The following is a 20,451-nucleotide window of genomic DNA, read 5'->3' on the forward strand; positions in this document are numbered from 1 at the left end:
TATTTGTTAGGTGCAGAATGTTAAACATTTAAAAGTTTAAAGCTGGAAAGAAGGCTCAAGAAACAAAAAAAGCAGGTTTCCAGCAGACTAGATTCCCTTCCCTCACCCCCCCCCAAAAAAAACAGGAGCATATATAACTGACTGAAAACATGTCAAGGTTTAGAAAACAAAAAAAACAAGTTTTAGAATTTTAATTTTGATTGTAAATAGAAAAAATACATTTGAATTGAATAAAGGGTTTTTTTTAAATGACGGAATGTCCTGGTTTCAGCTGGGATAGAGTTAATTGTCTTCCTAGTAGCTGGTACGGTGCTATGTTTTGAGTTCAGTATGCGAAGAATGTTGATAACACTGATGTTTTCAGTTGTTGCTAAGTAGTGTTTAGACTAAAGTCAAGGATTTTTCAGCTTCTCATGCCCAGCCAGCGAGAAAGCTGGAGGGGCACAAGAAGTTGGCACAGGACACGGCCAGGGCAGCTGACCCAAACTGGCCAACAGGGTATTCCATACCATCGGACGTCCCATCCAGTATAGGAACTGGGGGAGTGGGGGCGGGGAATCGCTGCTCCGGGACTAGCTGGGTGCTGGTCGGCAGGTGGTGAGCAATTGCACTGCGCATCATTTGTACATTCCAATCCTTTTATTATTGCTGTTGTCATTTTATGAGTGTTATCATTATCATTATTAGTTTCTTCTTTTCTGTTCTATTAAACCGTTCTTAACTCACGAGTTTTACTTCTTTTCCCGATTTTCTCCCCCATCCCACTGGGTGGAGGGGAGTGAGTGAGCAGCTGCGTGGTGCTTAGTTGCTGGCTGGGGTTAAACCACAACACAGAACAGCAAGGCCAACATCATGAACCTAACATCCATCTAGGTATTAGCCTTATTCAAAACACTGCTAAAGAATCCACAATATGGTTCACTTCATTCGCAACGCTAAGATACTAACAGAACATAACTGAGAAAATGGTAGCAATACTAGCGAAAAAAGAACCAACAGACCTAAATCAACAATGGCATTTCAGTGCAGTCAGAGGCTAACCTTTATTGCATAGTCACTTGCTCAAGCAAGAATTGTGCAGTAGTTTTTCTAGACATGGCATGCAACAAGTAATAGAGGCTGGGACTCTCTCATTTGGTAGTCAGATTTCCAGAAGTGCTGGCTACCTTAACCTTAAGAGGAGACATCTTTCAAGTTTCTTGTAAGGTTTATTTTACATCTTCTCCCAACTCTCTGCTTTACCACACTTCATATTTCTGCAAAGATGTCTCTTTTTTTATCTTGCCAGTATAAGCTTTCACCTTGAGTCCACCAACAACTCGGCTCTTCCTGTTCCCACTGTGCTAAACAGCCACGCTAAAAAGAAAATGTTTACCTCTGCTCCTACTGAGGCTAACTCAAAATGCGCAAGTGCCTTCATTGGTAGACTCAGGGTGAAAGCTTATACTGTTCCCACCTCCCAAAATCTGCAAAATCCACAGTTGTATCACTGCACAACTTCTGGCAGGCAGAAAAGGATAGCTCTGCTCATGAAGATGCTTGCTTACTATGCAAACCTGTTCTCTCCTCTACCACCCACTGTGATCTTGCATGATCTACGTGTGCATGTCTACATGGTGAAAACAAGGAAGTGGAACAGCAGTGACATTTTCTACCATTCTTTAAGCTTCCTGAGGATCAAGTGAAAACCATTCTGCATTCAGAGTCCTTGTATATTCACTGAGACATCCATCTATACCTCCCCTTGACAAGCATTCCCAAGTACATGCAATGGGAATAAGTGAACTTTTTTAGAATACCACATCATCCTGTAGCAATAAGCAAATGAATGCTTCTGCACACACAGTACCTGAGAAAGAATGGCTTCTCCTCCACTGTCTCCGTAAGTCAGATGAACAATAACTATATCTTTATCAGCATTATTTAATCGACTCAATGTCTTCACTTTGCTAGTATCTTCCTTCATCACTTCCTCAAAAATACAGCCACTGACCAAAAGATTTAACTTAATTTCAGTGCTGTCCATTTTAGAGACCACTAATTCACGAACAGTCTTCTTCAGTTTGTTTTTTCTCTTTATTTGTATGCCATCAAATGTAAAAGATGAAGAAAACCCCAGAATCTTTCCACCTTTAGATAAAAACTTCATAAATTGTTTGTGGTTCTCCTCAGAAATAGGCTCCTCTGTGGCAATGATCAACAGCAGTGAATTATCAATCCATGGAGCTTTCAGTACTTGTTCCTCATGCAGCTGGTAGATGGTATAGCTGTCTGCATCAATGCATTCCTGAAGGATTGATTTTACCTGCTCAAATTCCACTTTTGCAGTTTCAGAGCCAAGATAAATTAGTACATTAGGGGGCTTTCCAGCAAGGTTTACTCTCTTTATTCCTTTTGCTAGACAGTCATCATTATTCTCTTCCAGTTTGCTATTGCAATCATCAGAAAGTTCTGGAATGTTTTCTGCAGAGGCAAATCTGACCGATTCAATAGTACTGTTTTCAAGTTGCAGGCATTCATGACAGCTGGAGAGATGCAAGTGATGATGTTCTCCAGCACCTATCTCTTTGTCAGATAGACTGTTAGATTCATCTTCATGCTCGCTTTCTTTCTCTAGCTTGGATTTCTCCTCTTCACCTTGTCCTGCAGACTCAGCTACTCCTAATCCTGATTTGCCAGTATTCCCAAAAGTAGCAGCAGGAGTTAGTTCATCCATCTGTGTACTGCTTACACTTTGCTCTTTTACAGGTGGTGCCACCTGTGCCAACTCCTTCAGAGTAGATTCCTGTAAATGGACAGCTGGAAGAGTTAAAGAATAAGAAAAAAGGGGTTATAAAAATTATATTAAAAGAGCTATGATGAATATCACTATCACAGCAGGGTTTAGATTTATTTTCAGTACAAATAATCTATAATAGCAAGAATTTCACTTGTTTGACACACCAAATCCTAACACCACCACCACCCCCTCCCCAAGAACATAATAAATTTGCACTCATAACACAAGTCATTTACTCTAATGACTCTTTGTTTCAGGAAAGTCTGACCGAGAGCACAACATTCAATATTTACAGGGCACATTTAAACAAGCTAACATTTATTGTGAGTGCAAAACTATTTGCACAAAAGTAAAATGTGACTGCTACTGTACACCATGCAGATGTGTTCTTAATGGAACAATAGTCTATGGGTGGGAAGGTGAGGAAGTTCTCATAAATGCATCACCTTATCAGTGTGTTATTTTGCCTGTCCTTCTGTCCCCAGCAAAGGATAAAATAAAGCAAGGGAAGTACCTTTGGAAAAATACTGGTCTTTTAGGGAGGACAGGGTGGAAAATTGCTTGGTGCTATTTTAAAATAAACTATTTTGAAATAAGCTAATAAAGTGATGACATTGGGTAAGATGGAGACATTGATCCATGTCTCTTGCAGTCCTGAAGGCTGCATATAAAAGTTTGGCACAAGTAAAAGGTAGTAAAAAGAATCTGAACTGCTTTCAGTCTGCATAAAGGCAGATATACCCACCCATAGCAAGACTTGAAAGCTAAGAACCCAAGGGAAAAGTAGCAAATAGGAAGAGTATTAAATCTTCCCCTTTCTACCCCTGAAAAGGATGGAAATGCAAAGATAAAAAATTTCTGGCAAATATGAGTGAGAAAAGAAGGGCAAAGATGATTATTGTCAGTGTGAAACTCACAGAGCAAACTAAATGAGAAAGAGGAGAGAAAAATTACTCTTAATAAGGTGATTTGTTTTTCAGCTGCTGAGCCATGAAAATATTTCAAATCAAAGTGTGCAAAATTTTACTGAATCCCTCTCCACTCCTGTAAGGCCAAATAAACTATGTTTTTATTTCTGATTTCTCAAAGAAATTCAGTGAGGAACTTGATGAACAAAATAGTCAACTGGCACACAATATACCAGATCCAAGTTCAATCACTTTCTTGCTTAACAATATTTGCATTCTTTTGAAACTATATCCCCTTTGCCTAGTTTGGAGCAGAAATCTGAAGCAAGAGTTTTTCACATCCCAGCAGAATTTCACAGCTACCAGCCTATATGCTATTCCATCAACAGCCTCCACCAGCCTGTTCTCCTGGAGCAGTTCTAGCATACACACAGTACCTGAAGCAAAAACATGACCCCAAAAACATTCTGAAAAGTAAATGACTGGGGCACTCTCTCAGCTTCCATCCCCTCCTTTTTTATTTTGAATATTTTTGCAGAACCGCACCAAGAGAGTTTCACATCAGATACATTTGTGCGCATATTCCTACCTTCTTGCACCCTAGCTAGTGTTCTCAATCTTGTCATTCCCTGACTTCTGCCAATGCCCCATGATCTACATAAAAAAAACCCCAAACAAACAAACAAACAGAAAACCCCAGCAACCAAACACAAAAAAAAACAAACCAAAAAAACCCAACACACACAGCCCTTTTCACAGGGGCAGGGGGAGGGATTTTTTTGGTAGCCCAAATCATTATTTTATTATTCTAGGTGACCTACAGTTTTATCAACACAGCTGAGAAGACACAAACTAAGGCAGGAAGAAATGAGACTGTTGCCAAACAAAAAATGGAAAAAAAAAAAGTGTGGTCCTATCCCTGGGAGCCCTCTACTCTACAATAACCTACAGACTGCATATTATAGCACTCTAGAACAGTGCTGGAGAAAAGAAGTTTAAGCTTCATGCAGCAAAGGGCGGTGAAGCTTGGACTTCCCATAGCCCAGACAACAATTCTATTTAAGAATGGTGTTGTAAGTGCAGCCGTGACTACTTCTTTCTCCTCTCTCTGGAATTAGCCATGAACTCCCTCCCTGCCTTAGCTGAAACTATTAAACTAATGAGGACACAATGGCTCATAGTTTTGATATCATCAAAATCACCCCCTAAAGAAATAAAGCATCCACCAAAAATTCAAAATTCAATTAGCAATGACACCACCCTCCTTCCCCTGGTTATCCCTCTCCCCGTTTAGAAAGCATCTGTGAGCCTTTCTCTCAGTATCTAAAGGATTAAGATGCTCAAGTTACAGCAATTGTTCTCAACCTACGTTTAGCTTTGAATACACTTTTATTTCAAATCTGAGAAGAGAGAACATTTGCCTAAAACCTTCTGTATTTTTTTTCAAATAATTAGTTAATCTAACAGACAAGACTTATAGAAACAATCTCATCTAACCTTTCTGACATTTCTACATTCATGCATTTGCAAAAGGTTAAACAGCATCTTGGATACTCAGAGATCTCCTCATACTAAGGTTAATTATTGGCAGTAGCTTATGAGGTGTTAAAGAGGGGGTTTTATTAAAAAAATCTTTTGCAACATTTTTCTGTTTTTTCTGTTGTTGCACTTGTAAGACGTTCTGTAAAGAGAGAAACTCACTCAAAAAGTGGTCTAACTTTTCAAGGATCTCTATATTTGACAGTATACAGTATAAAATACCGTAGCACTACAGAGTGATGAACTGCCTAGAATGACAACAGGAAGAAAACATTGTGCCAAAATAAAAGCATGGTTTTTTTACGTAGATATAAAGACTATATGCACAGTCCTAAAATAACCGTGAAAAAACCCATGTTCTACCATTAAAAACAATTTGTGAAGATACTTACAAACAATCTTGTGTGGCACCATTCCGTTATCCATTTGAAGCCTGTCTTCCATGAATGCTATTCCAAGGCTACTGAAATTATCCACACTTGCTTCAGCAATTAACTTATAAGGCTCACCAGGTTTATAGGCCAACGGTGAACAATAGTCTGACCACTTCACAATCTAGAATAAAGCGTATGCATGTTTTTCAGTTTGAAAAGGCACAACTGGCAAACCCAAGGACTGGAAGTAATGTTAAAGAAAGTACTTTAAAAAAACATAAACGTGTAGCTACTAGGATTATAGAATACTAAATTGGCAGAATCACTTTTAAGACTTGTTTCTATGATGCCTGATGTGTTTAAAACAACTACTACATTTAGTAGTACCATGAGACAACACGTCTCAACTAGAGAAGGCTTTCAGTTAACAGTTCCTTTCACACAAAAGCACACCCTTTATGACTACAAAGGTCAATGTATGAGAATGAATACAACCAAAAGAACCTATTGAGGAAGGGTCTTGTAGCAAGCAATACCTGCTACAAGATTCAGTCCTGAGAGAAGTAAACAAAGCAACATCCACACTGAGTGTTGAAAGCAAACTGGGAGCACAAATGCATCTTTCCCAAAGATCATCGCTATCAAAGCTTCAAGTAACACACAAAATGGCAGGAGAGCATTATCACATTCTATAAGTAAAATTCTATTTGTCTCTATTTCCAATACATGGCTTTCAGCAAAAATTCTAAAAAGAATGCTGATAAGAGCAGAAGTAAACTACTAGGGTTTAATAAAAGTACACACTGACCATCAAAAGCATTAACTAAACACAGAAGATTCAACCTGTTTATCTATATCAAAAATTCCATTCTCCAGAAAAGAAACATTATGAGAGTGACACACTTGGGTTTGTTTTCTTCAAGAAGGTTTGTTAAACCCAAGCTATACAGCTGTAGTGTCTTGGAGAACAAGTTTCAAGTTTAACTATAAAAGCCACAAGTGGAGAAAAAGTGGAAAGAGTTTTGGCTTCCTTCTGAAAGGGGCGCACATTAATAAAGACTACGAATCTGTCTTCTGACTCATAACTGAAAAGGACCCCTTTTAAACCTTATGTTCATAAAACAGTGCCCAACAAGATAATATTCAGACAATTGACACACACAGTGATTTAAGAGTCAATTCTGAAAGCAAAAACTGAATAAGGCACCCAATTTCAGTAAAAATTGTGTGAATGATACCACTGCCTTTATCCTTTATAGGATACACAAACCAATTTTTTTCCTGTGAAGGTGTTTTTAGAGACAATGAAGCACCACCTGTTTTCATGACTTAAAAAAAATTATCTTTCACCATGTAATATGATCCAAATACTGGGAGACAAAGCACAATTCCCACATAGCAACTCCAGCACTTCGATGCTGTCACCACCAAACCACTTTCATGAAGTTCACCCTTTTATCACTACACACAAGATGTAACACACTGATTAAACACAGTAAGAAAAAAACACTTTTGAATGCACAAAATGAGGGTGAGCTCTTGGATATTTTACTTGTTCATAACTTTGTTAGACTATCAGCTAAATTTACCTTTTTATCTACTGCAGTTAAGTGGTTTACGTAATAACCAATGAATCTATTTCCAACTTTTGACTTTACAGTATTTCTCAAGGGAACTAGAAGAAAGAAGAAACTCAGATTTCATACAACCTTAACGGTCGCATCTCCTTTCTAAGTCATTCTCAAAGACAGTCTCTGATTAGAGCAACCCAAATGAGACCATCCAGTCCACATTGATATTGGTGGCCTTTGGATACCTAACAAGGAAACTGGCTGGGTTTCTTCTGATACATCACCTATACTAATCCTTAGTGAACAAACTCAGTTTCAAAAAGACAAAAAGATAGCAGTGTGTGGGCCGTGTGTTGATGTTTACCGCAAGGTCAGCTACGTGCTTTAAATTATGGGTTAAACTCCAACTCTGTAACAAAAGAGCAAGTAACAGCTTCAACCAGCCATACCAGAACACACAGTTGGTGAGAGCCAGCCTTCAAATTCATGACAGATGTATCACTCAGGTCCTGAACTCCTGGACGTAACAACCACTCACTCGTAAAAGCAACAACAGCGAGTTTCTACCTCCAGGACCTTCTAAAAGGTCACCTCCGTGACTGTAACGCAAAGAAATACCAGCTCCAAAGTTAGAGGATATATTTCTGGGCACGCTAATATTGACCAGTTCTGAAGCAGAACAAAATCTCCTTCTGGAAGATGGCCATACCAGACCCTGACAGATTTGAATCACTGTAGTTGGACCAGTCAGACTTCACCCCACTGTCACTGGGGAAGTGTCTGTGACCATGTCAATCAGAATTGCCCCAACCAACTGCCTTGAGTGATGTCCTGGACAACACCGTCACTTTCCAGCTGGAAGGTATTCCCAACTGTGTTTAGTCTACTGGTATAACATCCACAGCTGGAATGGAAGTCTCCAGTTGTAGTTCTAAGGTGTAAAACTCTAAGGGCCTGCTGCTAACTGTTGGCAATTCACAATCACCAGGGACAAACATGGCAGATACATTTATGATATAGGATACCAGCTTCCTTCTCTATTTTCCTCAGCATATGACTCTGGGCTACTCTCTGTGGTGGAGGGTAAGAGACTCACACCATATTTAGATATCCTTTCTTACCCAGAGAACAGACATAAGCAGGTACAACTCACATGTCACCTGGAAACTGTGAGGAAGATATATTGATGCTCTTGAACTTTTTTCATGGCACCAAGTAAAACGTTAGACATGCTAACAAGTGAAAAGTAGTAATTGCTGTCTAGTGCAAATAAAGTGAATACACAAAAGAACCTCCCAAAATAAGGCTGTTGCCAAGACATATGACCTGTAATCCTGCTCATGCAACAATCCATTTGCTTCACAACAGAACAAAAATCCACAGAGAATATTTTCAAACAGGCCAAGCTTTCCTGCTATGACTAGAAATCATGACAGTTCTGTCAGAATATAGAATGAAAGGCCAGCTCTTAGCAAGAGATAAGAAATTATTTATACTCCTGCTTTCTGGGTCCACCTCAGTTTCAACAGAAACCAGTCACAGATCACTGATAGCTCTACAAAGAATGGCTTTTCTGTCTAGAAATTCTCACAGATCACAGGAGCAATCTGTTCTTACAGCCTCTGTCTATGTCAACAGCTGGCTGCCAGAGGTAGCAGAATTAAGAGCACTTTGCTAGACATTACACGTACACAGAAGAACAATAAACAAAATAAAACAGCAGTCCTTTCCCTCTTTAGTTTTGGTCTTTTGCCTGGACTATCACTTTTGAGCTTAATAAATCAAATTAATTATTAATGTCTACATAAGAATGCAAACATTTTACACTCTAAAGAAAATGCAAACAAAACCAACAAGATTAAAAAACTCCACCAAACAATAAACCCCAAAAGAACAACAAACAAGAGCTTCAACACTGATGTTTTTGTGGACCTCTCTGCTACAAAGTTAAAAAAAAAAAAATAAAAAAAAATCTCTTTCTGTCTGAGTTGGCCCAGCACTCCCCAGGTACACTCTGAGATAACGTAGAGAGCACAGCAGGTATCCTATCTGGTTTATCTCCCAGAAGCACAGCCCAACCTGGATGGATTCCACAGTCTTACACCAAAGGCAATAAAAACATTTACAATCTAGCTAATGTGGCTACTTCCTGTGTGCTTCAAGGAAACATGAGGCCAGTGGAAGGAGGGTCAGAACACTTCAGCAGAAAAGGTCTCAACAAGCTTTCAGTGCCTCCAGTCCTCACACTCTGAGCTTCATGGAGATAATGATTTTGCCTGATGCAGCACTTCACCTGGACATCATTCCTCTAGAGGGCAAATACTAACATGCTCCAAAAACATGCTCTGTTCTAGAGAGGCCTCCATGGGGGGTGAAGGTACTAAAAATTTGATTGCAGGCACAAATCTGGAATTGTGCCCATTCCCAATCTGTCCTTCTGTTCCTGCACTCAGGTTAGATAAATCTATTTACCAACCACTCTGCTCTCAATGTTCTCACCAGCAGAGGACTCCTGGGTCATCTCCCAGAACAAGTTGCCTGGAAAATATATGTTCCTTATCCAGTGAAACAGACAGGCCACAGGCACCCGTGTATGTGACAGGTTTCCTTTAACTCCAAGAAGGAGCTTGAAACCTGATGCCAGAAAGCTAGGATGACAGATGGCCCTTTAGGGTGCTAAGCAGGGGCCGCTCAGGAAGACACCTTATCGACTGCCCCCAGGTGGTGATCCCAGTTTGTGGCATAGCCTGTTTAATGGGAGGGCTCTGTCGATTTTATGGTACCCCAGTGACCAGGCCAGATGTTTTATTACTGCCTACCCAAGGACATCCTGGCATGCATGTCTTTCCATTTCTCCTCTTTCCAGTAGAGAATGAGGTCCGTTCTGTCCTCTTCACTAAGGAGAGCACAGAGCACGTGTAGCAACTGACTGCCTTAGGAAGGAACTAGGACAACCTGTACTGCTTGGAAGATTTTTCCTTCCTGTAAGGTAAGTTTATCTTTTTTGCTTTGGGTTACAACCTTTCTCCCCCTTCAGACCTGCATCCAAGCTGAGACACCTAGGCAGCAAGCATTCCTCATGTGAGGAAAAAGTTATAAAACCAACAAAATTTAGGGGAGAGAGAGACATTATCTCAAGTTCATAGTAAGTTTTGATAAGTGTCTGGATACTATTTTTATGCATAATCTGTTTAGAGATATTATATATTCAGTAATTCAAGTTTTAGAACATAATCTAAATCCACATCGTCGCAATTTCAATATAGTAGTGGAGAAGGCACTTTTTAGATTTCTAAGTATCTAGGACATGAACATTTTCTAAGTATGCTTGCCATAAGGATTTCAGTACTAGTTTAATTTATATCCTTGGATGCCTCAAAAACATTTTGTAGTTATTATGCATGTCCTGGGTTCGGCTGGGATAGAATTAATTTTCAGAAGAAGCCAGGAGGCGGCACAGCCAGGACAGGTGACCCAAACTAGCCAAGGGGATATTCGATACCATATGACATCATACTCAGTATGTAACTGGGGGAGCTGGCCAGGGCCTGGTTGGGGGAGGGATTGAGGCTTGGGAACAGGCTGAGCATCAGGTTCTGGGTGGTGAGCAATTGCATTGTGCATTACTCGTTTTATACATTCTTTTATTAGTATTATTGTTATTATTACTTCTTCTCTCATTGTGCTGTCCTATTAAACTGTCCTTATTTCAACCCACAAGGTTTTACCTTTTTCTTCTGATTCTCCTGCCCATCCCACAGGGGCAGGGCAGGCGGGGGGGGGAAGGAGTGAGCGAGTGGCCATGTGGTGCTTAGTTGCCAGCTGGGCTTAAACCACAGCAACGCATTAAAAGCCAAACACAATTTATAAAATTCCAACCAAGAAGTATTGCCTCTCCCCCACTGCATTTTATACAAAAACAAAGAGATTAAAAGCTTGATTTTGGCCTTACTTCAGCAGATTGACAAAATAATCCAAACACATAATACTTTAACTTGTACTTACAAATCACAATGAAAGGAAGCTTCCAAGAGAGACTTCTCTTTCAATTACAACTTTTCACAACCACTTGGTTGGAGGCTTAAAGAGCTCTTCAGAAATCATAACATATTCTTGCTTTGTATCTGAGGCATTTGTTTCAGGTAGTGTCATAAACAGGATACTGCGGTAAAGGGACTTCTGATCTGCCTTAGTATGACAGCTCTCAAGCATTTTTTTCCTATTCAGCGTATCTAACCATACATGCCTTACCCAAAGTCACGACAGAATTCTGCAGCTCCCATCCACAGCCAGAGAAGTGTGCTACTAAAAAAAATCTCAGTTAAAACGTCTATGGGTCTATTTAAAGCATAAAATAGAACTACAGTATTAACAGTGATTCATTTTAATGAAGATATTACCTTTGTATTCCCAAAAACATTATAAACAACAACAAAAAATCAATGGCAGATAGATTTTGTCCTTCAAGTATTTTAGGTTTATACTCACCAAATGACCCATCTGTACTACTTTTTATGCAAGAAACAAAGAGAACTACTTACCTCTTTTGAAGAGCCAGGTACTTTCTGCAAGTTATCTGTCTGAGCTGAAATGCTTTCTGTCACAAAAGCTATATGTTCTGCTTTAAGTAACTTATCAGGATAAATAAAAGGAGAAATGAGAAGTAGGCTCCATCTGTTTAAGTCATCAAGGAACTGAAAGAAACAGGAAAGAAAAGCAAGTCTGTATGGCAAGCATCTGATTTAGCAATTCAGTTTTAAATTATGCCCAGCCTAAATTCAAATCTGACCCTTCAGCCTTACATGAAGGCTGTCTACCATTTCACACTACCCACGAGGTGAAAAAAAGGGGGTAAAGGTCTGAACCATTAAGCAGGAACACATCAAAAGTAAAACTAAAAGTGACAACCAACCTTTTAAGCCAATTCAGACTTCAGCTTTCAGCTTTATAGGAAGAGCGCAAAAGTGAGTGGGGCACAAGACCAATGCCATTGGCACCGTGACTGTTGTGGGCCATTTGTCACCAGCAGCATCTCTCATTCAACCGGAATTCCTCCTCTCCCATTCACACTGCAGTTCACCCTGCCTCCTCCTTCCTTCCCTCCTCTCCCCTGACTACACAACCCACGGCCCTGCTGCCCCAGTTCTGGTGGCTGAAGGGCAATGTCTGCTACTTGGCAGGGACTGAGAAAGCAGTCACAACACACAACCTGCCTGGTCAGTCACCACAGCCCCTCTAACTGGATAGTAGTCCAGGCTGCATTCATTCTAGTTGGATAACAATCCTCCAGGTAACATACAGTCCCACTGCTCAGTCATATATGCTGTCTCTACACCCAACTGCCAAAAGACTAATGAACCTGTGAGCCACAGGTGACCAAAGAACTATATACTACACAGGTCTAATTTTTAGACCCAATTTACAAAGTTTCAGGACTTCCTTTGCAAAGCCAATTATAAAAAGACAGTTATATTTTGTGGACATGTACAACCTCAGGACAAATTCTTTAAAAAGTAATTCAAAAAACCTTTAAAAAGATTACCTGAAATAAAAAGAGAGGGTACTTTTTAAAAAATATATTACGTCCTCACGCATTTGCACCAAAACTACTCACTCAGTATGTAACTCTAAGTTTAGAGTTAAAGAAATAATTCATTCAAACTAAATTTGTCCATAAGGTAGCCTATGCATTTATCACACCATTGGACAAACATTTTCTTCATTAAATTACAAAAACGGTTCCTTCTCTTTTCCTCACAAAGGAGTCAAAAGCTGGAATCAGTAGACCAAGGAACAGTTTTAAGAACCTCAAAGCTTCTCAATACATAATCTGTTCCCATACTATATTACATCAACTTTTATGTAGATACTGCATTGAACTTAATTTTCTGCCATATTTTAAAGGCGGCAAACACTAGAAATAGATATTTTGCTACTACTACACTACAAACACATGCTTTGTACACCTTCAGTAATTTTACGTGGAAACGTAAGAGAATTTCTCTGTAGCACAGTAAATGTGTACATCACTCCACATCTAAAATGAAACGGCACAATACTAAGTCTATGGGGATAGCTTGCCAATCCAACCAGCTTTACTGAGCACAGAAGCTGCAAGAGTAAACATTGCTACCTTCCACAGGAAAGTGAACTGAATTCATGAAGCTTATTTTATTACCTTAAGCATCCAATTTGATTAAAGATCAAACACAAAAACTTTACAGGTTACAATTTATGACTTGCTGGTATCTTATCTTAAGGAAGCTACTGATCACCGTCCAGAGGCAGTGTTATCTACTTGAAAGCAAAGTAGCTCACCTAGCTTCCTTGAAGCCAAAAAGCATGCTAGTTAACCTTTTTCTCTTCACAGTGTTCACAGACGATGTAGAGAACTCCACAGTGATGCTGCCTCTACCTTTAATGCAGCCAGATCAGAGCCCTTATATGCCACACTACTGAGGTGCAGCGTGGCAGGCATCTTCCACAGGGATTCTGAGAGTCAAATGCCACTGGTAACTTTCAATACATATTTTTAAGAGACAAATACATTTTGAATAACAGCGTTGACTTTATGCCAAACTTCAAACCAAAATACAGTTCCCTAGAGGACTTCCCAACTCCCAATAAACACAAATAAATTGACAAGCTTATGAAGTCAGTCTACATGAATAACATTGCAGACAGAAAAAAATGTGCTTACTGTGCAAGGACTGAGGAGAAGCTATTTCAGAAATGAGCAGAAGTGGAGCAAAAGAACAGCATAAATTAGTTGAAATACGACTTACAAAACAATAATCCAGGCCAATTGAGGTAGAACTCCTCTAAACATATGGACAATTACTTGGGTTTGTTTTTAAGAGCTTTATCGAAATGTGAATTAAGTATTTAACTTTCCTGTTAGAGATTCTGAGGTTGTCACCAAGTATGAAATAATCTGTTCATCAGATAGCAAAAAGACTGTTTTTGAACGAACCCCATTAGCATTTGTGATCTTATTTTCTCTGCACTGAAACATCCTCTTTACCCACTGAATTTATGAAAAGCTCCTCTGCTTCTTTAAGAGTAGCACTTGGCCAACAACATGCTTCATAAATACATGTCAGTAATGCCCATTTAAGTAAACTGTGTAACAGCTGACATAATTTCCACACAGATACAAACATCAGCAAAAAGGAGAGATCAAGATGATTCTTATCTACATGAATTCTGGTATTTAGTGACAAATTTAGACAAAGCCAACATTCCTTTAAATAATTCAGATGATTTGGGGGGGGGAGTACCAGAGGAGTTCCACTTCTAAACCTGAAAGTCAGAAGCGAGCTCACTTTTAGTTTCACCTCGTGCAATGGCAAGTGAAAATTGTTCAGGCACAGTGTTTTCCACTGTCACAGACCACGACAGCCTCACCCCACCCTCCTCTCTCACTGCCCATTTGCAAAAAAGTGATTTTCACAGACCGTGTTTTTCATGTCGTTTTCCTCACTTGAAACAGCGTTTTGTATCGGGAGAAGCATGCAGTTCTCCGTAACCCAGAGCTCAATTCAGCCTCCATTAAAGATTCAGCTACGTTTTAAATCTCTGGCTCACATCTTGAATGCACAAATACAGCACCCATTTCTGGACTAGAGCCTTATATGTGCCGAAAGTACGTTACTGATAGGGAAATACTACCAAGTTCTCCTAGCCAAGCGCTCCTACTGCCGCGGCGGTACTTAGAAAGCTGCGCTTTACAAGCCCGTAGTAAAAAACACTCCTCAGCCCACTCCCTAAGGCAACAAGCTGTAGTAGCGAGGAGAGAGAAGGCCAACCCTGCTAAGATTTTCTATCACGGCAGTTAACCGGCCCTCACCCAAGCCTCACCCTTGACAAGGGGGGCTGTGACAGTCCCGGGAAGCTACCCGAGTGACTTTTGCCATCGCGAGCCCCACGGACAAGCTCGCTGTCACACGCCGAAAGAGGAAGGCGCAGCCCCCAGCCCCGCAACCGCCGCTCCCCTTTCCCGCCGGGCTCCGCCGCCTCAGCCCACCACAGCCCCCGCCGACCCCCGACCGCGGGCGGCGCGCCCGGGCGCCGCGGGGAAGGCGGCTGGCCGTCGCCACGGCAACACGGGGAGGCCGCTCCCGGCCCGGCCCGGCCGCTTCCCCGCCCGAGCCGCTCCCGGGCACCGCCGGGCGAAGCGCCCTCCCAGGCCTCAGCCCCAACGGCGCGGGGCGGTACCTGCGCCTCATCCGTGAAGAAGACTTTGTTCCCTATCCTGAGGCAGACTCGCTCCTCGGGCGGCACCTGCCTGCGCGGCTGCCGAGCCGGGGGCGCCGGGGGGCCGGCGCAGCAGCAGAAGGTGAAGGAGCAGCGGGAGCGGTGGAGGCGGCGCACGGTGCGGCGGATGAGCGCGGCCGAGCGAGGCCCCCAGCGCGCCCATAGGTAGAGGTAGCAGAGCGTGATCAGCATGGCGCGCGCGCCCCCCCGCCCCCGCCACGCCCCGCCACGCCCCGCCACGCCACGCCACGCCACGCCACGCCCCGCCGCCGGCCCGGCCTCCCAACGGCCAGACAGAAAGGGGCGAGCCGGTTGGGCGAGCCGGCCGGCCGCTCTGATTGGCCGGCGGCCTCGCGGGCTCGGCGCCCCGCCCCTTTTAAAGCCCGGCGGGGAGCCGTGAGAGGCCTCGCGCCCCGCTCGTCGGTGCGGGGGGGCCGGCGTTTGGCTCGCTGCAGCCGAACCGGCGGTGGCCGTTGACGCGAAGAAGCGGCCGGTGCTGCAGAAAATACAGGATTCCGCTTTGAAACAACGCGCGGAGAAAACAAAACAAATCACTAGAAAGGGCCAGCCTGAGGAGTTGTCTCTTCGCGCCGGGTTAGTTGTCCCCAGGCTCTGGCGTGAGGGGCGCTGAGGAGGAGCGGCCTATGTCCTCCTGCCCCGGGCACCGCGACCCGGCCTCTCGGGGAGCCCTGCAGCCTCTGCTGTCCAAAGCCAGCGCTGTCCTGGTGGAGAACGGGTTTGGACGAATGTAACCCTTCAGTGCCGCGGTCAGGGGTTGTGGGACCGGCCCTTCAGCTCTGTATGTCCCGGTGTGGATGCAACGCAGGGAACCGAGCTCGCGTTTCCACTGCAGAGACCCGTTGGCTATCCCGTCAGCTGCATTTGACCCTGCCCCTATGGGTCGCAGAAAAGTATATACCCGGTAGGCAAAACAGTGAGAGCCAAAGCATTCATTGCTCTTTCCCATGCAGCAACAGGGAAGGATCTCATCTTCCTCAGAAATGGCTCCACGCTGCCACCTGACCTTATTTCAGGCTCCACGGTACCCTAGAGGAGCAGTATCCCTTCCATCACAGAACCAGACGGAGACACCAGTCTCCAGGTCCCATACCTTTTCCAGCGTAGCCACCAGAGGGCAAAGCGGGCACAAATGGATGCATCTGATTTCAGCCGATTCGTCGGACTCAAGAAACAAGAAAGATGAAGTCAGGGCTTGGCGGGGCTGGCTGACGAAGCCAGAGTGAAGAGCAGCCTGTCGGGGAATAAAACTGTAGGAACATTTGCATGTGCCATGTGTGCTGCAAACACAACTTGCCACTACAGAAGATGCAACGCAGAACTCATATAAGGTATTCTTTACTCCTCTGGTACATCTATGTATGAAAGTTATTAAATAATTTTTACATTTTATGTGGCAGGTGGTCACAACATTGAGGTCTGTGGAAAGAACACACGTATCAGTCTGATCCTAGCAGATATTTAGTGGGTGAGTGAAAGGAGAAAGAGGAAAAAAAAAGGCAAGAGGAAAAATGCAAGAAGGCTAGAAGAAAGAAGCCAACACTAACATTAAAGTTGCAACTGACTGATACATGACAATCGTTTCCCGAACAGGGCGTTAAGCCACATTCTTTTTTATTATTCTGAACTCAAGGCCTTGTATGTGCTTGGAAATTTACTAAAATAGGTATTGTAAAAGAACAATTTCCTAAATGGATCTCCAACAACAACATGCTGGCACTGTAGATAAAGAAGGAACAAATTGGCCCTGCACATTTTGGAGCAGGAATCAATATGAAAAAAACCACTACCAGTACTATGACAGAGAGACATTTTTACTTCTTTAAATCTGCACCCACAGCAGAAGCTTATCCAACATGGTAGGAATTGCTGACATCATTTTGATTTCCACAGTGCATGGCAGAAACAGGTGACAGTTTCAGTTGGAAGGTCAAATAATTTAAATAATTCTCCTTCTTCATCTCAAGCTTAAGAAATACCAGCCTTGCTGTATCCTGTACATATTCTACAGAGAGAGGAACAAAGTCTCCAGTGGTCTTAACTTGGCATTATGCGCTGTTCCTTTGTGTGACTTTATCTTATGCAGGAAGTCAAACTACTTCCTCAGGCACATCAAAAGAAAGAAAACAAGCAAAGTATACAACCTCAAAAGAAAGCTCTCAACTCTGGAATTCACTTTCTCTGTAATAGTTCAACAGCACATGCAATGGCGACCTTCACAGCACACCGCAAAACACAACTGTTTATATAACCTTTGCACGATGAGGAACATGCTTTGCTTAATCCTGTAGTGGCATCGAATGCAGTCAACTATATTATGATCCTTTTTGGTTTGAAGGTTCTCTTGCCCTGGAAATGTTTATGAGTAAATGAGAAAACTGAATCAAAACTTCATGATGCAAGGGAATCTAAAGCCAAACAATATACAGGCAAAAACAGTCACCATTTTAAGACAAGTTTCTACATATGTTGGCACATTCTCAGTTAGAATAATTTGAAGCTGTAAAGTTGCTCTAGGCTTTCTACTTTCTATTATAGTGTAGCTTAGACTTAATCATGACAAGCTCTGATTAAAAGGTTAAAAATTTTAGATTAGGAAACATTCTTTTTTTTTGTTATTGTGAAGCCAAGGCCTTGTATATGAACCAGGAAATTTACTAAAATAGGTATTCTAAAATAACTATGTCAATCAATTCCTCCTTATGGGAGAGTGGAAGGAAGCGTTGGAAAGACACAGTGAGTAATAATAGCCCTCAGACTTCCCAGAACACTTGAGTTTTTTTCACAGACAGAAGATTACAGAAAGATGTTGCAAGATGCTGAACACGCACACACACAGACATGAAACTATTTAAAGAGAATTTGAAAAATCCTGAAGAAGTGAACAGTCTAGATTTTCAATTTCTGCCCGCAAGCGTGGAGAACCCCCCTCTCCTCAATGGGAGAGAAAGGCCAGCTTCAGCCTAGGGGGGCTAAATCTCCCTTAGCTCTTCAAACCGTCCATGTGGGAAGGCTCCCAAAGCAGGCCACTCAGAACAGGGAGCCAACTCTACTATGTAACTTCAGCATAGCTGAGTGTCTCTTTTTGACTTTAAAGGAATATTATGAGACTGGCGTTGCTGTGCTTTGTGAATGGCTCGGTTTCCTCCTCCCTTGGTTCCCTAAAAGCTTTTCCAACAGTTTCTCTTTGAGGACCTTTGCATGCTATTAGTGGCTACAAATGCCTATGTCATGTTGTTTAATACCAGATATTATTCAACACTATAAATGCTGGAGAGCTATCCCGTTTCCTTGACTATACCAAATTATATTGAATGCTCCTTATTCGTGCAAATGTACAAGTGCTTTCATGAGAAAACTGAGTAAAACAGGTTTCTCACAAAGATAAAAAAACACTTCTAATAAACACAAGATAATTATCTTATGGCTCATCTCTCCATAAGAATCAAGTCTGTCAAATGTATTCTCAGGTAGTATGAGAAGTCTGAAAAATACTCCTGGCTTCTGGGAAAAATGGATGAGCAACTGTAACAGAATCAGTGTTTTCTGATTCTGTGAAGTGTTCTTCACCAAATACAGCACTTTGTATTAAAATTAAGTATACTGCAAAAAGTAATATAGTTCTTAAAATTAGACAGCTATGACTAGCCTAACTGCTGCCTTTTTTTTTTTTTTTTTTTTTAAGAAACTAGAGATCATACACTATTACTGCTGCTTATAGTTTACTGGAATAAACCATTTTCCACAGATTTGCAACCTGATTTTAGCTAATGATTTCCATGAAAATACCAGTTAAATTGTGTGCTTCTATTAATTAGTACAATAATGTAATATTAACTTACATTTTTTCTACAGTGTTACATGTAATTATATTAGATTACATTATAGCTTCATGAACAAAATTATATTTTCTATAATTCTGTAATAAATTTGGTCTTGCAGGGCTTCATCAACAGATTTAATTGAGGGTAACTTTGCATCTTCCGGAGAGCTATATGTTAGTAGTTTAGGCTTTAGTCCTGCACTAATATCCATGTTGGCAGATTCTATCCAGGGGTATAAATCAATTATCCTCACATACAGATCTGATTGCAAGATCAGGACCATAGACATCAGTTGTGTAATCCACACTTCCCTTTCAACTATGAAGTTAAATTAGGTCTAAATAAAACTAAGCTGATGAAATTATATATTTGTATTTAAGACTGTAATTCAGCAAGATATTTAATTACAATTTAGGTTACTTAAGAATTTTGCCATTTTTTCTCAGGACCCATGCTGCTATTTAATATATATTTTGTTATTTGAATATTATTCACCATATTGTTCATTCTAATATTTGTACTGATTTTGATACATAAACGTTTAAAGTAATTGAGGCTGTGCATGTATTTTCTTCTTTGAGATACGGTATTATTTACTTAGTTACAACTTCACAAATATCACACAGTATTTAAACATGGGAGGGAGTAGACTTAGACTGTAAGTAAGTCCTCCATTACATATTGTCAGTGCTTCCCAGAACAATGTTTAATGGCTTTGGCCTTTGAGTTTAAAATGTATCTATTTGTCACAGCAAGAAGGGATGTTTTAAATAACAGGAAAAATTTATGTAAGAATTGAACCTCAACAAATCTAATCCCAGATTCTGTTACTGAAGACTACTTCAAAAACATCAGAACCTGTGTTATGCTTTACTTTTAGCAGTCTTAGGAGTGCCAGGTAGCTAACACAACCATACAACTTGCATCAATGTAGGAAAATCAGTCTGACTTTCAAATCTGATCTAAGCTCCTCCCTGTTGGAAGGAAGACATTTAAATTTAAGCAAAATCAGTAGAATGCACAAAACCCCACATGTGCAAAGGTATATATACAATGTTTTCTAATACAGAATAATTTCAGGGGAAAATTTTGTCTCCAAAGGAATGTATCCAGTGGTCTTTATCTGTGAGTCTAGCCCCTTCTCGCTGACTGGACACGTGCTATCTCCCGCTGGATCTTAAC

At 41.3% G+C, this 20,451-nt stretch overlaps 1 protein-coding gene across 2 annotated transcripts in view; it reads right to left on the bottom strand.

Moving 5' to 3' along the window:
- HLCS (holocarboxylase synthetase) overlaps window positions 1-15,639 on the bottom strand; it is a 131,597-nt gene extending 115,958 nt beyond the window's left edge. For both annotated transcript variants that reach the window (XR_005932811.1, XM_030020216.1), the window contains exons 1-4: window positions 15,389-15,639; window positions 11,713-11,865; window positions 5,619-5,781; window positions 1,850-2,799 (exon numbers count right to left, since the gene is read on the bottom strand). Coding sequence is in view for 1 of the 2 variants with exons in the window: in XM_030020216.1 (XP_029876076.1) it covers window positions 1,850-2,799; window positions 5,619-5,781; window positions 11,713-11,865; window positions 15,389-15,619 (1,497 nt within the window). In the remaining variant the exon portion in view is untranslated. The remainder of the gene's footprint in view (window positions 1-1,849; window positions 2,800-5,618; window positions 5,782-11,712; window positions 11,866-15,388) is intronic.
- Between the last annotated feature and the right edge of the window lie 4,812 nt (window positions 15,640-20,451).

Source organism: Aquila chrysaetos, chromosome 7 (genome assembly GCF_900496995.4).
Source record: "Aquila chrysaetos chrysaetos chromosome 7, bAquChr1.4, whole genome shotgun sequence".
Taxonomy (NCBI): domain Eukaryota; kingdom Metazoa; phylum Chordata; class Aves; order Accipitriformes; family Accipitridae; genus Aquila; species Aquila chrysaetos.